The 16,933-nt window shown below is 38.8% G+C and overlaps 1 protein-coding gene across 2 annotated transcripts in view; it reads right to left on the reverse strand.

The window, feature by feature from the left end:
• Positions 1 to 16,933, reverse strand: part of SNTG1 (syntrophin gamma 1) — a 135,566-nt gene that overhangs the window by 78,285 nt on the left and 40,348 nt on the right. For both annotated transcript variants that reach the window (XM_065903334.1, XM_065903333.1), the window contains exons 7-8: positions 12,159 to 12,261; positions 7,741 to 7,823 (exon numbers count right to left, since the gene is read on the reverse strand). In XM_065903334.1, coding sequence (XP_065759406.1) covers positions 7,741 to 7,823; positions 12,159 to 12,261 — 186 coding nt within the window. The remainder of the gene's footprint in view (positions 1 to 7,740; positions 7,824 to 12,158; positions 12,262 to 16,933) is intronic.

The raw sequence follows: 16,933 nt of genomic DNA on the forward strand, positions 1-16,933 counted from the left end.
ATGTCTCCATTAATGGAATCCTATAAGAAAGTAAGGAGGGAATCACTGAGATGAAAAATCATAGTGAAAAACATATGAAAATAACGGGTCAGGAACTGGAAGAAAAAATAAAATTTTGACAACTGAATCCATTCAAGAATGCAAAGATGGGTCAAAACTGTAACTGTGATGAACTAGTAGGTAACAAAAAAATAAGTTCAATTAGCAAGCATTTTCTATCTGTGAAGCACAAAACATTACAAGGGCTTGTGATTCATCGGTTAGCTAAAAATATTTTTGAATAAAATGAATATTCCTCTAAAACAACTCTCAAACAGTACTCAAGGAAATTATTGTCAATTCATTTAACTTTATGTTTATAAGACGTTCATATTTTCCTGTATTGTTTTAAAATTATGTTAAGATAACCACTCAGTTCAGTCGCTCAGTCGTGTCCGACTCTTTGTGACCCCATGAACTACAGCACGCCAGGCCTCCCTGTCCATCACCAACTTTTGGAGTTCACCCAAACCCATGTCCATCGAGTTGATGATGCCATTCAAGCATCTCATCCTCTGTCGTCCCCTTCTCCTCCTGCCCTTCATCTTTCCCAGCATCAGGGTCTTTTCAAATGAGTCACTACTGGTTTGAAATGCCATGTATCTTAAATTCCATGAAAAATCTGTGTTTTTTTCCTTTTGTACAGAGAAGACATACATTTGAATAAAATTGGAGCTTTTCAGTGGGTGTTGATCAGTGTTTCTTTCATTTTCTTTCACTGTTGGATTTCTCCCCGGCTCTAGTACAAGGAATGATGCTGGTGTGTAGGTCAGCCTGGGTTCTACCAGCCAAGGCTCAGTTTGCTCAGAGAGCTGCTGACGTGGATTTCTCTCTAGTCTAGAGATTCTTAGTGTATAGACGGGTGCTCAGTCATGTCTGGTTCTTTGTGTCCCCATGGACTGTAGCCCACCACGCTTCTCTGTTCACGGGATTTCCCAGGTAAGAATTCTCTCATTCTTGAGTGATGATACTAGAAGGAGATTCTGTTTTAGTCTAAACATTGAACCTCTGTGAGTCTAGATATTATTAACCTTTTTTTCTAGTATTAATTTCTTCAAAATTGCTTATGGCAAAAAAAAAATCTCCCATTTTTTTTCACTAAAGATTGAGTGGTCTCTGGGATTACTATGTTAATTGTCAACAGTTGTGCCAGTGAAAGTCCATGAAATCCTTGGAGCAGTCTGGAGCACCTGGAAGGGAGGTCTGGCTAAGATGGTCAGGAGGGCCCCTTGGTGTCCAATCTCTTGGGCACTCAGCCTTGTGCAGGATGGCTGCATTCAAGGCTTCCATGGTGATGGAAATGCAGAGACCCAGAGTTCACATCAACCATCCCCTTTCTCCTTGTATCAGATGTCACAGTCAGCACGTGGCCCAGGTGAGCCAGTAGCCGTGCACCAGGGGGAGAGTGCTGAGGCCCCCATTAGCATGAAGCCACCTGGGTTCAGAATCATGCTTCCCCAACTGATGAGTCCTGGGAGAGTCACTCGCCAAGTCTGTGCACCCATGCGCCTGTCTCCAAAGTCATGGCTGTCACCAAGGAAACCCACAGCTTCTCCTAAGTCTTTTCTGCACAGGGATACTTGAAACCACCATCCTATGTAACATGCTGGGGAAAACAGATGTGGATTTCATGGCCAGCTGGACCAGACCAAGCAGCCCTGTCCCTAAGCCCAAAGCAGCAAGCGACAGAAACCCACTTGTGGGCTTTTGCTCAAGGCCCCACCTGGGAGGCTGTGCACTCAGACATTGACCTGAGGCCCCCAGCTGGTGAGCTGCAGTATCAGGATCCACTTGGACCTATATCTCTCTGACTCCACAGCCAACATGTGGCCCAGAATCCAACATATAACACTCATAAACAGAGCTGAAACAATGGAAAGAATGACTCATATTATTTCACAATTCTGCAAAATAATTTCAGGCAAATTATTTACAGACGGACCCTCATTGTTCATGAAAAGCACAAAGAACTCCTCTCACTCCATTGTTCCTGAACAAATGGACAGAAAAAGTAAAAGAACATAAAAGACATAGGAAATGGAATATGGAGAATGAAATCACCATAGGAGAGGATGATAAGCTTTACCAATTACATTTTATAGACTTCGTGTGCTGGCAGGTATGAAAATACACATGACCTTTGACCTTCCAATATAGCACCTCAACCTGGAGTCTTTAAGTATCAAAGTTGAAAAATATCACTTTCTCATACATTTCTTTCTCATAAAAAATAAGTTATAACTCCCACTACAGCTATTGAAATAATCAAGGTTAGTGCATTTCATTTTACAGATCTGTTATTTATGATGAAATATCTGGTGTCTTTTGAAAATTATTTATATTTATTGTTTAAATTATGACAGTAGAATATAAATTTACTTTCTAGTCTTTTTCTGTAACAACTGCCAGAAATATTTTTAATTGCATAAAAAATTATCTAACAACACAAAGATTTTTATGGTTTTAAGGCCCATAACTAACTTTCAAAAGATTTATTCTTCAATGTTAAGGATATTGTTTCCTATAATAATAATAGCACAAATGGAAAAAGTAGCATTAACATAGTTTTTGCTTTAAAAGAAACTCTTGCCTGACTTCAGACTATATTACAAAGCTACAGTCATCAAGACAGTATGGTACTGGCACAAAGACAGAAATATAGATCAATGGAACAAAATAGAAAGCCCAGAGATAAATCCACATACCTATGGACACCTTATCTTTAACAAAGGAGGCAAAAATATACAATGGAGAAAAGACAACCTCTTTAACAAGTGGTGCTGGGAAACCAGTCAACCACCTGTAAAAGAAAGAAACTAGAACACTTTCTAACACCATACACAAAAATGAACTCAAAATGGATTAAAGATCTAAATGTAAGATCAGAAACTATAAAACTCCTAGAGGAAAACATAGGCAAAACACTCTCTGACATAAATCACAGCAAGATCCTCTATAACCCACCTCCCAGAGTAATGGAAATAAAAGCAACAATAAACAAATGGAACCTAATTAAACTTAAAAACTTTTGCATAACAAAGGAAACTATAAGCAAGGTGAAAAAACAGACTTCAGAACAGGAGAAAATAATAGCAAACAAAGTATCTGACAAAGAATTAATCTCAAAAATATATAAGCAGCTCATGCAGCTCAATACCAGAAAAATGAACAACTCAATCAAAAATGGGTCAATGAACTAAACAGACCTTTCTCCAAAGAAGACATACAAATGGCTAACAAACACATGAAAAGATGCTCAACATCACTCATTATCAGAGAAATGCAAATCAAAACCACAATGAGGTACCATATCACGCCAGTCAGAATGGTTGCAATCCAAAAGTCTACAAATAATAAATGCTGGAGAAGGTGTGGAGAAAAGGGAACCCTCTTACACTGTTGGTGGGAATTCAAACTAGTATAGTTACTAAGGAGAACAGTGTGAAGATTCCTTGAAAAAACTGGAAATAGAACCGCCATACAGCAATAGAACAGCAATCCCACTGCTGGGCATACACACTGAGCAAATCAGAATTGAAAGAGACACATGTACCCCAATGTTCATCACAGCACTTTATGACAGCTGTGGAAGAAACCTAGATGTCCATTGGCAGATGAATGAATAAGAAAGTTGTGGTACATATACACAATGGAATATTACTCAGCTATTAAAAAGAACACATTTGAATCAGTACTAATGAGGTGGGTGAAACTGGAGCCTATTATACAGAGGGAAGTCAGAAAGAAAAACACCAGTATAGTATATTAATGCATATATATGGAATTTAGAAAGATGGTAATGACAACCCTATATGTGAGACAGCAAAAGAGATATAAAGAACAGACTTTTGGACACTGTGGGAGAAGGCAAGAGTGGGATTATTAGAGAGAATAGCATTGAAACATGTATATTATCATATGTAAGACAGACAACCAGAGCAAGTTTGATGCATGAAACAGGACACTCAAAGCTGGTGCACTGGGACAACCCAGAGGGATGGGATGGGGAGGGAGGTGGAAGGGGATTTCGGGATGGGGAATACATGTATACCTGTGACTGATTCATATCAATGTATGGCAAAACCACCACAATATTGTAAAGTAATTAGCCTCCAATTAAAATAAATTAATTAATTAAAAAAAAAAAAAAAAACTCTTTTCACAAAATGTAACACATTTCAAGGTATATTCCCATTCAATGATCTCAAAAACAATGATCAGGCCAAAATAGAAACACGTACAGAGCAAAAGTGTGTTGTGTCACTCACTCAGTCATGTCTGACTCTTTGTGACCCCAAGGACCACAGTCCACCAGGCTCCTCTATCCATGTGATTTTCCAGGCAAGAACGCTAGAGTGTGTTGCCATTCTCTTCTCCAACAGATCTTCCTAACTCAGGGATCAAACCCCCATCTCCTACATTGACAGGTGGGTTCTTTACCATCTGAGTCACCAGGGAAGCACATATAGGGCACAATTCAGATCCAAATTTCATTAAGGACTTGGCATAGAAAGCACTGATTAAAGGTGAATAGCGAGAATGTTTCTCAGGATCTGGTGAGCTAGTCACCTGAGTTTAAGCCTCCTGGTGAGCACAAGGCAAACTCTCTCTTCACCTTGATGAGCAAACTGGGAGAATCTCGTGTGTCCTAAAATTAGTGACCTCAAGTCCTTGGGAGGACTAGGCTATACTGTTATGTAAGGCAGCGGAATGATGTTAACATATCATCAGGTGTTATTTTCTCATATGTTTCAAATTGTTGTCTTAAATATGTAAGCAATGTTTCAAGAACCTCAAATAGCATCTGCTTACTCAAAATTTGTTTCAGAAAATAAATATGGCACAGGAACTGAGCACAGCATCCCTGGGCTGGGACAGAAATGAAGAGTAGACACAGCAAGAACTGATGCTTCCCCTAGGGACCTGACTTCACGATGCATGCTTATTTCGGGAACACATGCCACAAGGCGCCCTGCTGTCCAGGTTCCCATGTACTTCATTATCTGTGATGAGTCAGAAGGACACAGACCCCTAATCGTATGAATCTCTGAGTAGACCGTCCTCCACCCCCCAAACCAGCTGCCAAGTCTGCATGACCCACTAACTCCTGAGTGGCCTCACGTTTGGTATGAAGTCTCCCAATTCTGGTTGATTTAAATTAAGTCATATGTTCAAAGTCTCTAGCAGACCTTTCTCTGATATTTAGGATGCTAATGTCCACAGTTCTTTTTCTGCCAGTGTTACAGTTTATTTCACGCAATTGCCTATAGATTTGGGGTTTAACATTTTTGGTGTCAGGAACCATAATTGTTTCCCATGGCACATAGATAGGTTCCCACATGGTAGGTTCTCAGTAAATATACATTTGATTGAGATGCAATGCAATTATTGTCTTTACTTTTACTTTAATTTATATGTGTCTTGATTCTTATTGTCTAAAACATTGCAAGTGCTATTAGTTCCTTTAAAGATCCTTGCATGCATGTGTGTGATAAGTCATTTCAGTCGTGTCCGACTCTTTGCAACCCTATGGACTGTAGCCCATCAGGCGCCCCTGTCCATAGGATTCTCCAGGCAAGAATACTGGAGTGGATTGCTATGCCCTCCTCCAGGGGATCTTCCCGACCCAGGAATCGAACCCTTCTCTCTTACCTCTCCTGCTTGGCAGACAGGTTTGTTACTATTAACGCCACCTGTGAAGCCCTAAAGATCCTTAGCAAAGTCAAACAATGTTCAATCCTAAGGCTTAAAATGGAAATCAAACATGCCTCTTGAAGTGGAAAGACATAACTCAGAAAGAAAGGTTTATGATGATGGAGTTTTTAAAGATTTGACAGTTGGATTTATTTGGAACAGTTGTGCTGTGGAACTGCTGAGTGGTTTCCTCACTGCAGTCAGATCTTTGTAAGGAAGACATTGACTCAAGCACCACACTGAGGCACAAGTGGTGAACTCAAGTCCACAGACACTGCTGTGTGTGTAATGGGAAGAGATGAAAGCAGCCCCACCCACCGACCTTCCTCTTTCCATCTCCTTATTACAGAGAGGTCCAAGGGTACGGGGCAGGAACTAGAAAAACATGTCACCCAGCACGTTCAGCTCTGCAGAACAGCTCTTCCCCTTTCTCAGGAGAGATCCGACATGGAGGCTCTGATGTGAGGGACATATGGGGGAGATCTCCAGAGAAAGGGAATGAAGAGGGAACCTGGCAGGATGTGGGCTCCTGATGGGTGGGGTGGGCACTGTTTCGCCTGCCTGTCAAGGCTGGAGGGCTGCTCCGTGCCACATCTCTGTGTCCTTGGCTGCAGCCACAGTGGGGACGGGGCGCTGAGCCCTGATTCCAGGCAGAGGCTCCTTTCAGAGGGGAGGCGGTCGACTCACAGCTGTGGGGGTCAAGGCACCACCCGTGAAAGGACTCGAAAGACAGCAGAGGCGTCAAGAGCATGTTGACCACAGGGATGGACGAGAGCATGCAGGAGGAGGAGGCTGAGCTGGGGCAGCGAGATGCAACTGACGGGCAGGTGGATGCCTGTATTCACTTTGTACACAAGCACTCATTGTTTGAGTCACTCGGACCTTGCCACCTTCTGAAGACCACATTTTAGATATTATCCATGGTGTGACAGTTACATCTCTGGTCACAGAAGTAAGAGAGAAGGGCAGTGAAGTACCAGATGTGGTTGGTTTACTCTTGTAGAGACAACCCTGGTGGTGCCAATCGTTCCTCTTTCAGAACAAAAAAGGCAAAGGAAAACGACCAGGAGCCTGCAGGACTTGGCTGAGACTGATGCTTTGCGATTCAGTGCACTGAGGCCAGAGGCTTGAAGATGCTCAGAAGCAGGACTTTGAAGTGAAATGCCACAGTGAGGTCAAGAATTTCCAATGGAGAGTGAATCACACAGGTCAGAGGAAGCTCCATGTCTTATACATCCTAATACTTGGAATAGAAAAATAAAATTCTTCATAAGTGAGCTCTGCTTCTCTTCATGTTGTGAGCACAGGGGTAACTGACCGTCTCACATTTAACCGGAAGAATTCGTTTTGTCTTTAAAATGTAAGCATGTTTCAAAGGGTGAAATACAAGAAAGTTCAAAATATTTACAAAATAAAAAGAACTGCTTACTCCAAAGTACAGGTGGAAAATAAAAATCAGCACTTTATTAAATGTGTATAAAACCAACATGCTGATTTTATCAATTATTAAATACAGATCTACTTTAACATCTCTCATATTTTACACAGTGTGTAGATTAGATTTTCATCTTTATCACTTTGCATTAATTCCCTGTGTGAGTGAAGGTGGCTAAGAAATCCTAATATATCACAAATTATATAGCCATTTTTCGTGAAATAATTTCAAATGAAAAATGATAACAAATTATGTCAAATGACATAGAAGATGTCATGTTATAAAGTGATTTATGATGTTCTATGTGACCTCTCGAAGTTAAGTCTCTACAACTTACAGAGGACTTAGTGCAGACCTGAGAGGAGAAAAATGACATTAAAAAAATAACAGACCTACTTATTTATCTCCTCCCTGGATTAGCATAATTCTGAAAAAAGTGAAACAGCCAAGGATTTCAAGTCTGTCAGAGAAGCCAGGTCCCAGAGCAGTCTGAGCAAATTCTAACTCGGTGTACCCTGGGCTTTGTCTAGGCTCCCTCCTCATTAGTGGGGACCGTGCTCTGGGCATCTTACTGTGTTGTTGGGATGGTAGTTGAGGTGCAGGCCACTGTCACAGAGCGGGGAGGAGGTGCCGCTGCTCTGGTCGCTCGGCGCACCTGCGGGAAGAGGCAGAGCATTGCTGGTTAGAGCCCACCTGCTCTGCACGGACATCTGTACCGTGAACTTCAGGTCACTTCAGGTATCATGCAAGCCAAGTAGTAAAATTATCTCTGCCTTATTTATGTCAAAGCCAGGGTTTTGGAAGTAAGCAAAAATAAAAATTAAAACCTAAAGTGAACCCTAAAACAGACCTGCAAATATTAATCTTTGATTTCAGAAGCATTAAGGTTTTATTAAGGGAAGCATTCAACCATATAAAAATACTATTTCATTTTATTACCCAAAGAGACCTATTCTTATGAACCATACTTAGAATGGTGCAAGATTTTGTTTGGCTACAAAGTCCTACTTAATTTTCTGTACTAATCTACTAGCAAATCTCATGTGTATTTACCATAATTTTCCATAATGCAAAGTTTGTAAGTGCTCTGTCTTCACAAGCACTCTTGCTGTGTACACTGTCACTGGGAGCACCTTCATTGACATGTAATCAATTTACAACTAAAATACTTCTTATTAGATCCTCATGAGAAAACTACAAATATTTGTTTTTAAGGATGAGTAATATATGTCTTAAACATTTGTGATTTTCTAAGATTTTACAATTCAGTAATTGTTTCAAAGACATAATAACCAAAATCCCACTAAAACATCACAGGAAAAGTATATCTGGAAATCTTTAAAGAACATAGATTAAAATATAATAACAATACTTTAGCAAATTAAAACCTGTAATATATCTATAAAGATATAGTATGACCATAGTGTTTATCCTAGGAATGCAAGCTTTATTTGGCATTCAAAATCAATTTTTAAAAAGTTATGATATCAACAGAAAAAAATGTTTTTAATGTAGTATCTCAATGGATGAAAAAAATATTTGACACAATTCAACATTAACTTCTACTGAAACAAATAAAGAAAAAGAAAAATCTTCAGGAACCAGGATTAGAAGGGTGTCTCTATTCTAACCAGGGCTTCCCTCGTGGCTTAGCTGGTAAAGAATCCACCTGCAATGTGGGAGACCTGGGTTCGATCCCTGGGTTGGGAAGATCCCCTGAAAACAGGGACGGCTACTCACTCCAGTATTCTGGCCTGGAGAAGTCTATGGACTGTATAGTCCATGGGGTCTCAAAGAGTTAGACATGACTGAGTGACTTTCACTTTCTATTCTAGCCCAATAAAAGGCACCTATGTTATACAGAGCAAAGTAAGTCAGAGAAAGAAAGACAAATATTGTATATTAATGCATATATGTGAAATCTAGAAAAGTGGTACAGGTGAACCTATTTGTAGGACAGGAATGAAGACACAGACATAGAGAAGAGACTTGTGGACACAGCGGGGAAAGGAAAGAGTGGGATGAACGGAGAGAGTGGCATCAACATACACACTCACCATGTATAAAGTAGATAGCTAGGGGGAAACTGCTGAATAACACACGGAGCCCAGCCTAGTGCTCTGTGACGACCCGTAGGGGTGGGATGGGGGAGGCAGGGAGGCTCATGAGGGAGGGGAATTATGTATAATTATGGCTGATCTGTGTTGTTGTGTGGCAGAAACCAACACAACACTGTAAAGAAATTTTCCTCCAATTAAAAATAAATTAAATAACTAAATTAATAATAAAAAGGGCAACTATGAGCACCCACAGCTGATGGCACACCTAACAGTGAAAAGCTGGATGGTGTTCACCAGTATCTTGTGCAGGGGAAGGACATCTGCACTTAGGACTTCTTTCAACACCTTACTAGAGGACCAACCCATTACTATGTGCAAAACCTAGGGAAAACAAGGAATTAAAGACATATAGCTTGGAAACAGACAAGCAAAACTCACTATTTGCAGATGACATAACTTCATATGTGGAAAAACTTTTACAAAGCCCAAGGAATCTTATTAGAATTAGTAAGGAAATTAAGCTGTGTTGCAGAATGTCAATATATAAAAATGCTTGTCTTATTGTTTCTGTATGATAGCAATAGATAATTGGCAAATTAAATCTTTAAAATATAGTAAAATAGAAAAACACAAAAGACTTAAATTTAATGAAAGATATGATATACTTTCCCATTGGAAACACTAAAATACTGACAGAAAAAATAAAATATAAAGAGATGGAAAGATATGTTTGTGGAATGAAATATTTAAAGTTGTTAAGGTGTTAAGTATACTAATTGTTTATCAATTCAATCTAGTCTAGTCACATTCAAAATCATAATAGCTTTTTTATATGGAAATTGATATGCTATTTATAAAATGTATGCAGCAATGCAAGGATCTAGAATAGCTGAACAACCTTGAAATATTGCAAAGTTGAAGAGCCTACCCTGGATGACTTTTTAAAGTAGTATAAAGCTGCAATGATCAACACTGGTTTTGTTGAAAGAACACAGTATGCTTAAATTAACGGAAATCAGATGGTGATTCCTTCATTCTTGATTCCTACCTCAGAACCAAAATGTTATTACTATAAGATAGACTATAAACTTAAACATAGAAATCAAGGCTATAGGGATTCCCCTGGTGTTCCAGTGGCTAAAACTCCATGCTCCCAATAAAGGGGGCCCAGGTTGGATCCGTGTGGAGGAAACTAGGTCCCACATGCCTCAACAAAGATCAAAGATCTCGTGTGAAAGCACAGCCAAATGAATAAATAAACCTATTTTTAAAAAATGAAGCTGTAAAGCTGCTTGCAAAAACGTAGGGAGAGATACTTGCTACCATGGGGTAGAAAAATATTTTTTAGAGAAGATACAGAAGACCAAAAGCATATACAACGAAAACAACAACAAAATGATAAATTAGACCTTATAAAAATAAAATTAAACTCTCACAAAGAGTTGTACAAACTTGAGACACTTTGGGTAAAAAAAATATAGTCATGCACAAAATGAGTGAAATGTTTGTAACACACATAACTAACAAAAGGCTTATAAGCAGTCTTGTACTCTCCTGCAGTGTGATAATATAAAGGCATACCAATAGAAATAGGGGGAAAAGACTTGAGCAGACACATCACAAAATAAGATATGCAAATAGCACATGACAAGGAGCAAATCATTATTAGTCTTCAGAGAAAGGCAAATTGAAACTTCAATCCCATACCACCAGACACTCAAGAGAACAGCTGAAGAAATTGTGACCATCACATATTGCATTAATGCAGAGCAACCAAAACTCTCATCCACACTGGAGTGGACACTGAGAGATCTGTAAATATATGCCCATCTTAGAAATAGCTTTGGCAGTTTGTCAGGAAGTTAATTGAACATCTGTCTTGTCACTCAGCAATTCCACTCCTAGGTACTTATAGTACTAGTTATAATAGTGACATAAAATATTAAGACTCTCCATCCTTGTGCAGGACTGTTTACAGCAGCTTTTTTTACAATAGTAAAACACCAGAAGCAGTTCGGTTGCCTATCAGCAGGAGAATATATTACCCAACTTTACTACAGTCACAAGTGGAACACTATGCAGCAATGTAAAAAAAAATGTTCTGAAAATATATAACATGAGATGGTTCATTATGAAAGAAGCCAGATGCAAAAAATAAAAACAGCTTGATTACATTACATAAAATTCTAGAAGAAGCAAAAAATAATACTTGGTGGCAAGAAATGAAGTCAGTGGTTTTTTGTGGGAATGTTATTTACAGGAAGATGCACAGCAGAACCATTTTATGATCTATGTGCATGTGGACTGAGCAAACGTGCATTTGTCAAAATTGATCCAGCTGAGAATTGAGGATCTTTGCATTTCATTTCATGTAAACTCCATTAAAAATATGTTCTTCTCTGATTTTAGCAAAACCTATAAAATGTATGCATTTCATTTCATAATGTGCAAATAGATACAGAAAATTTTAAGTAACTTTTATGAAAATTATTGCATTTCCACATAGATCAGGGCTTCCTTCAATGTCCATATTTTCATCAGAACAAATTGTGTAAATGCTTATTTAGTAAATTCAGTAGTTGAATAAGAGTACATTATTTTTACTTAAAGAATATATATTCATCAAACATTATGAATGAAATTCAATAGAGATACAAAATGTATATATTTAATATGACACATTTTAAAACAAATAATGTTTCCCCAATTATAGTTGGAAAATAGCTAAATGTGAATACATTTTGAAACAAAAACAACAGCTGTTCCCTTTGGAGAAAGGTTAATTGAATGCTTTGCGATATTAAGACAAAATGTTTGTATTCAGGTAGAAATCCCAACTTTGAAAAGAAGCTACTAATTACTGTCAGGAAATAATGGTTCAGAAAGCAAGCAGGACGTGAGCATTTTACCTATCCTTCACAAATGCTTACATGCACAGTCTTCGTTCAGTGACAGTTTGAGGAAAGCAGGTGCTCGTTTCAAGAATGAGACTGTCAGGGTCACCTCTTCTCCAGCATTCCGAAGAACTTGAACCTAATAGAAAACATAATAAAAGTGATACCACTTTCAGTGTGTCGGCAAACATTCCCATGTGATTGCAGCGCCTTAAAGTAATGGGAGGTCTCTTCCAGCTCTCACATCTTGTGATGGGCTGGAAGCATTCCGTGGAAGGTGCACAGGATGAGTGAGCTAAGCTGCAGCCACACAGCCTTCACAGCCTCCCTCCCCCCGCCATTCTGTGGTCTCTGTTCACACACGATGTCATTATCTTTCATTTACATTCATCAAGACTCTCTTGAGTTTATGGTCTGTGTTAGGTCTACAGAAAGATCTATATTTATGAATTTACTGAATATTCACTGAGCATCCATGATGCACTATTTGGAGATCTATGAGAAAATTACCTTGCAGATGTTGACCAGAGTGCTAATTCTAATTAAATAGTTCCAGAGCACTCACGTACGTTCGCAAAAAATAAATAGGTTATTGTTTTTCCATTATGTCATTGCATATTTTCTTCTCTTTCCCTGAAAATATAGGATAACTCTCCACACTTTCCAAATTATAAAATTACTAGGTTTATTTCTACCAGTTAAATAATAGTCATTTACCAAAATATTACAAGACAAACATTAGCAATATTAAAAGAAGCTCAGAAAGCTGAGGATTACTTATAGCAAACATAACTAGAAAAGATATAAGTATCTTTATAAATTTAAAAACTCACATAGACTAAGAGGAGAATTAAGAATAATAAGTGAAGAAGTAGTTAATAACCATGGGGACATAATTTGTTGTTAAACTTATGGGAAAATGATCATCATAAAATCATTAAAGAACTGACTACGAAAATGGTGTAGAATGACATCTGGTCTCTATGTGCTGTGTGCATGTTAAGTCACTTCAGTTGTGTCTGACTCTTTGAAACCCCGTGGACTGTAGCCCACCGGGCTCCTCTGTGCATGGGATTTCCCAGGCAAGAATACTGGAGTGGGTTGCCATTTCCTCCTCCAGAGGATCTCCCAACTTAGAGATCCAGACTGCATCTCCTGCATTGCAGGGGGATTGTTTACCGCTCAGCCAACTGGGGAAGCCCCCCAAATCAAATGAAATTATAGAAATAAAAAGCAAAATAACATAAACAACTTTGCTGGATTGGCCCTAACCCTGACTTGACAGAACAAAAACATTAACCCAGTCTGAGCATAAGATAAGATACACACACACACACACACACACACACACACACACACACGGCACACACACAAATAAAATATGTCATCATGTTAAAAGTAGGAAATTTTAAAAATGAAGAAAATTATATAATCATTTTAATAGATACAAAGAAGCCTTTGATTACATTCATTCAATTCATTTGATAAAAGCTCATAGAAAATTGAGTGTACAAAGAAGTATCCTTCATATTATAAAGAAAGACACAAAAAATGTATAAGAAACATCACAGCTAATGGTGAATTACTGAGACATTTCTCCTTGAGATCAGAAATGAGGCAAAAATGGCTGCCAATTTCATTTCTCCTTAATTTTTCTTCAGGTTTTATTGTAATAAGGCAAGAGCAGAGCTAATAAAAGTCATTAAAATTGAATAGAAGAAATGAAATACATTATTCAGAGGTAACGTGATTTTTGAATACAGAAAATCCTTAAGAGCTTATAGACATTACTGCATGGTGAGTTATTAAGTCAGTTTAGTGTGGAATATCATATATACAAGGTAATGTATAGTGATCAATTGGCTTTGACTTAATATCAACAAATAAATACAAGATTAGCTGAACTGGAGGAAGATGGTGTATCATGGACAACCCCAGACATGACACTGTGAGGATATCCACAAGTTTCCCATGGATTCAAGATAATCCCATGCAAAGTTCCCATTTTTCTTTTCTTTTTTTTAGTTTTTAGCTTAGTAAGAATTTATGAACTTGGCTTGTTTCACAGTGGCATTTAATGTTTATATAATCATTATTATACAAGTGCACTGGAGTGTCTGAGGCAGTGGAAAGCAGCTGCTAAATGCACACATTCTACAGCAAGTGTGCAATAGATAATATCCAATGTTAAATAAAAAACAACACTGTGAGAATCTCAAGTATAATTAAGAGAACGAAGTAGAATAAATTAAATATGGTTGCCCCAGAAATAGCTAATGGCAAGTGCTTTTCTTTTAAAGCTTTATATTGGTAAACTTGAGTCTTGAAATGTTCAAATGCCATCGAGATAAATAAAAACTTTTCAAAAATTATAAAACCTTACCCTAGCAATGTAGCTTTGAGTTTGTTTTCAATAAAAGGTCAGTTTTGGGTGGCTTTCTGGATAACCACAACTTCAAGTCCTCAACACATACACATCTCTTAATTAATGCAGAAACACATGCTTGATTCAGCAGCACATATAGTAAAAAAATTAATGCAGAAATAGTCATCTTTTCAGAAAACAGGATTGGGATAATTGGCCCAATACTGTCAGGTAGAAAATATAGGTTCCACATCATGAATAAAGAAGAATGTCATCTTCCTGCACAATCGGAAATCAGTGCCAATAAATCTTATCATCATTTTCATATTCATTCACATTTCTTGATTCAAATCAAATGTTGTCCATTTTAATCAGATGACATATCGGCACGTTATTCTCTCATACTGCCTTGGGTGAGTACAAGAGTAAAAGCACAGAAGTTGGTAAAAGATGGCAATCAATAAAAATGGAAAAAGGAAAGGGAAGTCTATATTTATAGACTGACTCTTTTAAACCAGGACAAGCTAACTGCTCGGACTGTGACCTGAATGTCCCTAAACTCCATCCGTCTGTTAGACAGGAAATTGCACAGAATCCTGTTGTGTTCTCTGTCCTTCTGCCTTCCCACTGGGGCCATTCTAAATTCACAGGAGCTTCTAAGAAAATATTTAGCCGTCCACCACTGCTGTGGTGTATGAAGCCAAAAATGCTCATAGCTGGCGGTTATTTCACCATTTTGTTTTCTAAAAACTTTATTTTTGTAAGGCAGTCTCAGGTTCTCAGCCAACAGGAGGGGAAAGTTCAGAGATTTCACCTGAACCTCCTGCCCCCTGGAAGTACAGCCTCCCCGTGGTCAACACACTCCAGCTGAGTGGGCCATTGATACAAGTTAGGAACATGCACTGACACGTCAACACCGCTCAGAGTGCACAGCTGATGGGAGGGTTTAGTCTCCGTGGTGAGCATGCTGTGGGTTCCACATACCACACACACAGACCAACCACACACAGAGACACACACACAGACCACACACACACACATACACACACACACACACACCACACAAACACACAAACCACACACACACTCAGACCACACACACACACACACAAACCACACACACAGGACTTCCCTTTGACTTTGGCCTCACCCCGCTGATACGTCTTTAACTGCAGTAAATGATTTTCTTAGAGTCCTGACCTCTGGAGGAAAAGGAAATTGAGCATGACTTTGAGGAACGGTCTTAAACAAACTGCTTTTCAGACAAAACAGCTAAGCTGGCAGTAGACACGATACTGAGCTTTACTGTCCATGTTGAGGTGGTGACCACCCATGGACACTGAGTGAGCAAAGCGGTTCCTTATTTAGCCATTTTTATTTATGTTAATTGTAGGGGGAAATAACATACTGATTGAGTGGGGCTCTCCTGAGTGGGACTAGGTCCTCTGCTTCCCACTTTCACATGTAAATTTGAGGGGAAGCTATGGAGCAGTGGGGGGGACACACGCCCCTCTCTGTGAGGACAGGTGTGCATGTCCACACCTACAGGTGACGGGTGGGGTCAGAGAGCTGCCAGCATTGAGGGCAGAGATAGGGCCATCTCAGGAAAGACACCTCTGGTCAAGGATGGAGCCTATAGTTCCCACAAACCCTGGTGCTGGTGCATGTGTAGTCCTGTCCGACTCTATGACTCTGGCGGGACTGTAGCCCACCAGATTGGACAGTAAACCATGTGTGACAGCAGGAACTGTCCAGCTGGAAAATGAGGTGCAGAACTGCATGCAGAAAATCCCATCGCCCCTGGAAGTAGTGTGTGGATCAATGTGAGAAAGCAAGCATCGCATGGAATTTGGAGGAATTAGTGCAAAATAAGAAAGGTGTTTGAGGTAACTTAGAAATACCATCTCTTACCACAAAGTGACACTGAACAGTGATCAAAAAGCTGAAAACAGATGAAGGAAGGGATGGGGGTTTGGACTACTATGGATATCACAGCTGGAGAAAGGTGCTGTGACGTTCCTGAGGATGAATCTCACTCATTCATTTCATCACCTTTCCTACATTTTAATTTTTGGGAAACACTCCATATACACAAATAAGTACAGTAGGATCCCTTATATAGTCATTTCAAGTCTGAATATTACATTCCTGTAAAATAAAAAAAAATCACAGCAAAAATATGTATATAGTTGTATGTTTTAAAAAGAACTACTAAATTTTTAGTACTTCTGAATTCCTAAAGTTTCAGCCTAAAATAGTGTGTGAGTATGTAGTAAGTTTTCAATTTGGGTAAATATTACAAATAAGAATGGAGGTTGACTAAATAACAATCTCAACTCTAATAACCAGGATATAGTAATAACTATTAATGAATTTCAGTATGGAAAAAGAATCATTTACTTTAGTGAGGTGAGAATGTAGAAGGCCTGATCTGCTTTTACTGTAA

This window comes from Muntiacus reevesi, chromosome 12 (genome assembly GCF_963930625.1).
Source record: "Muntiacus reevesi chromosome 12, mMunRee1.1, whole genome shotgun sequence".
Lineage (NCBI taxonomy): Eukaryota > Metazoa > Chordata > Mammalia > Artiodactyla > Cervidae > Muntiacus > Muntiacus reevesi.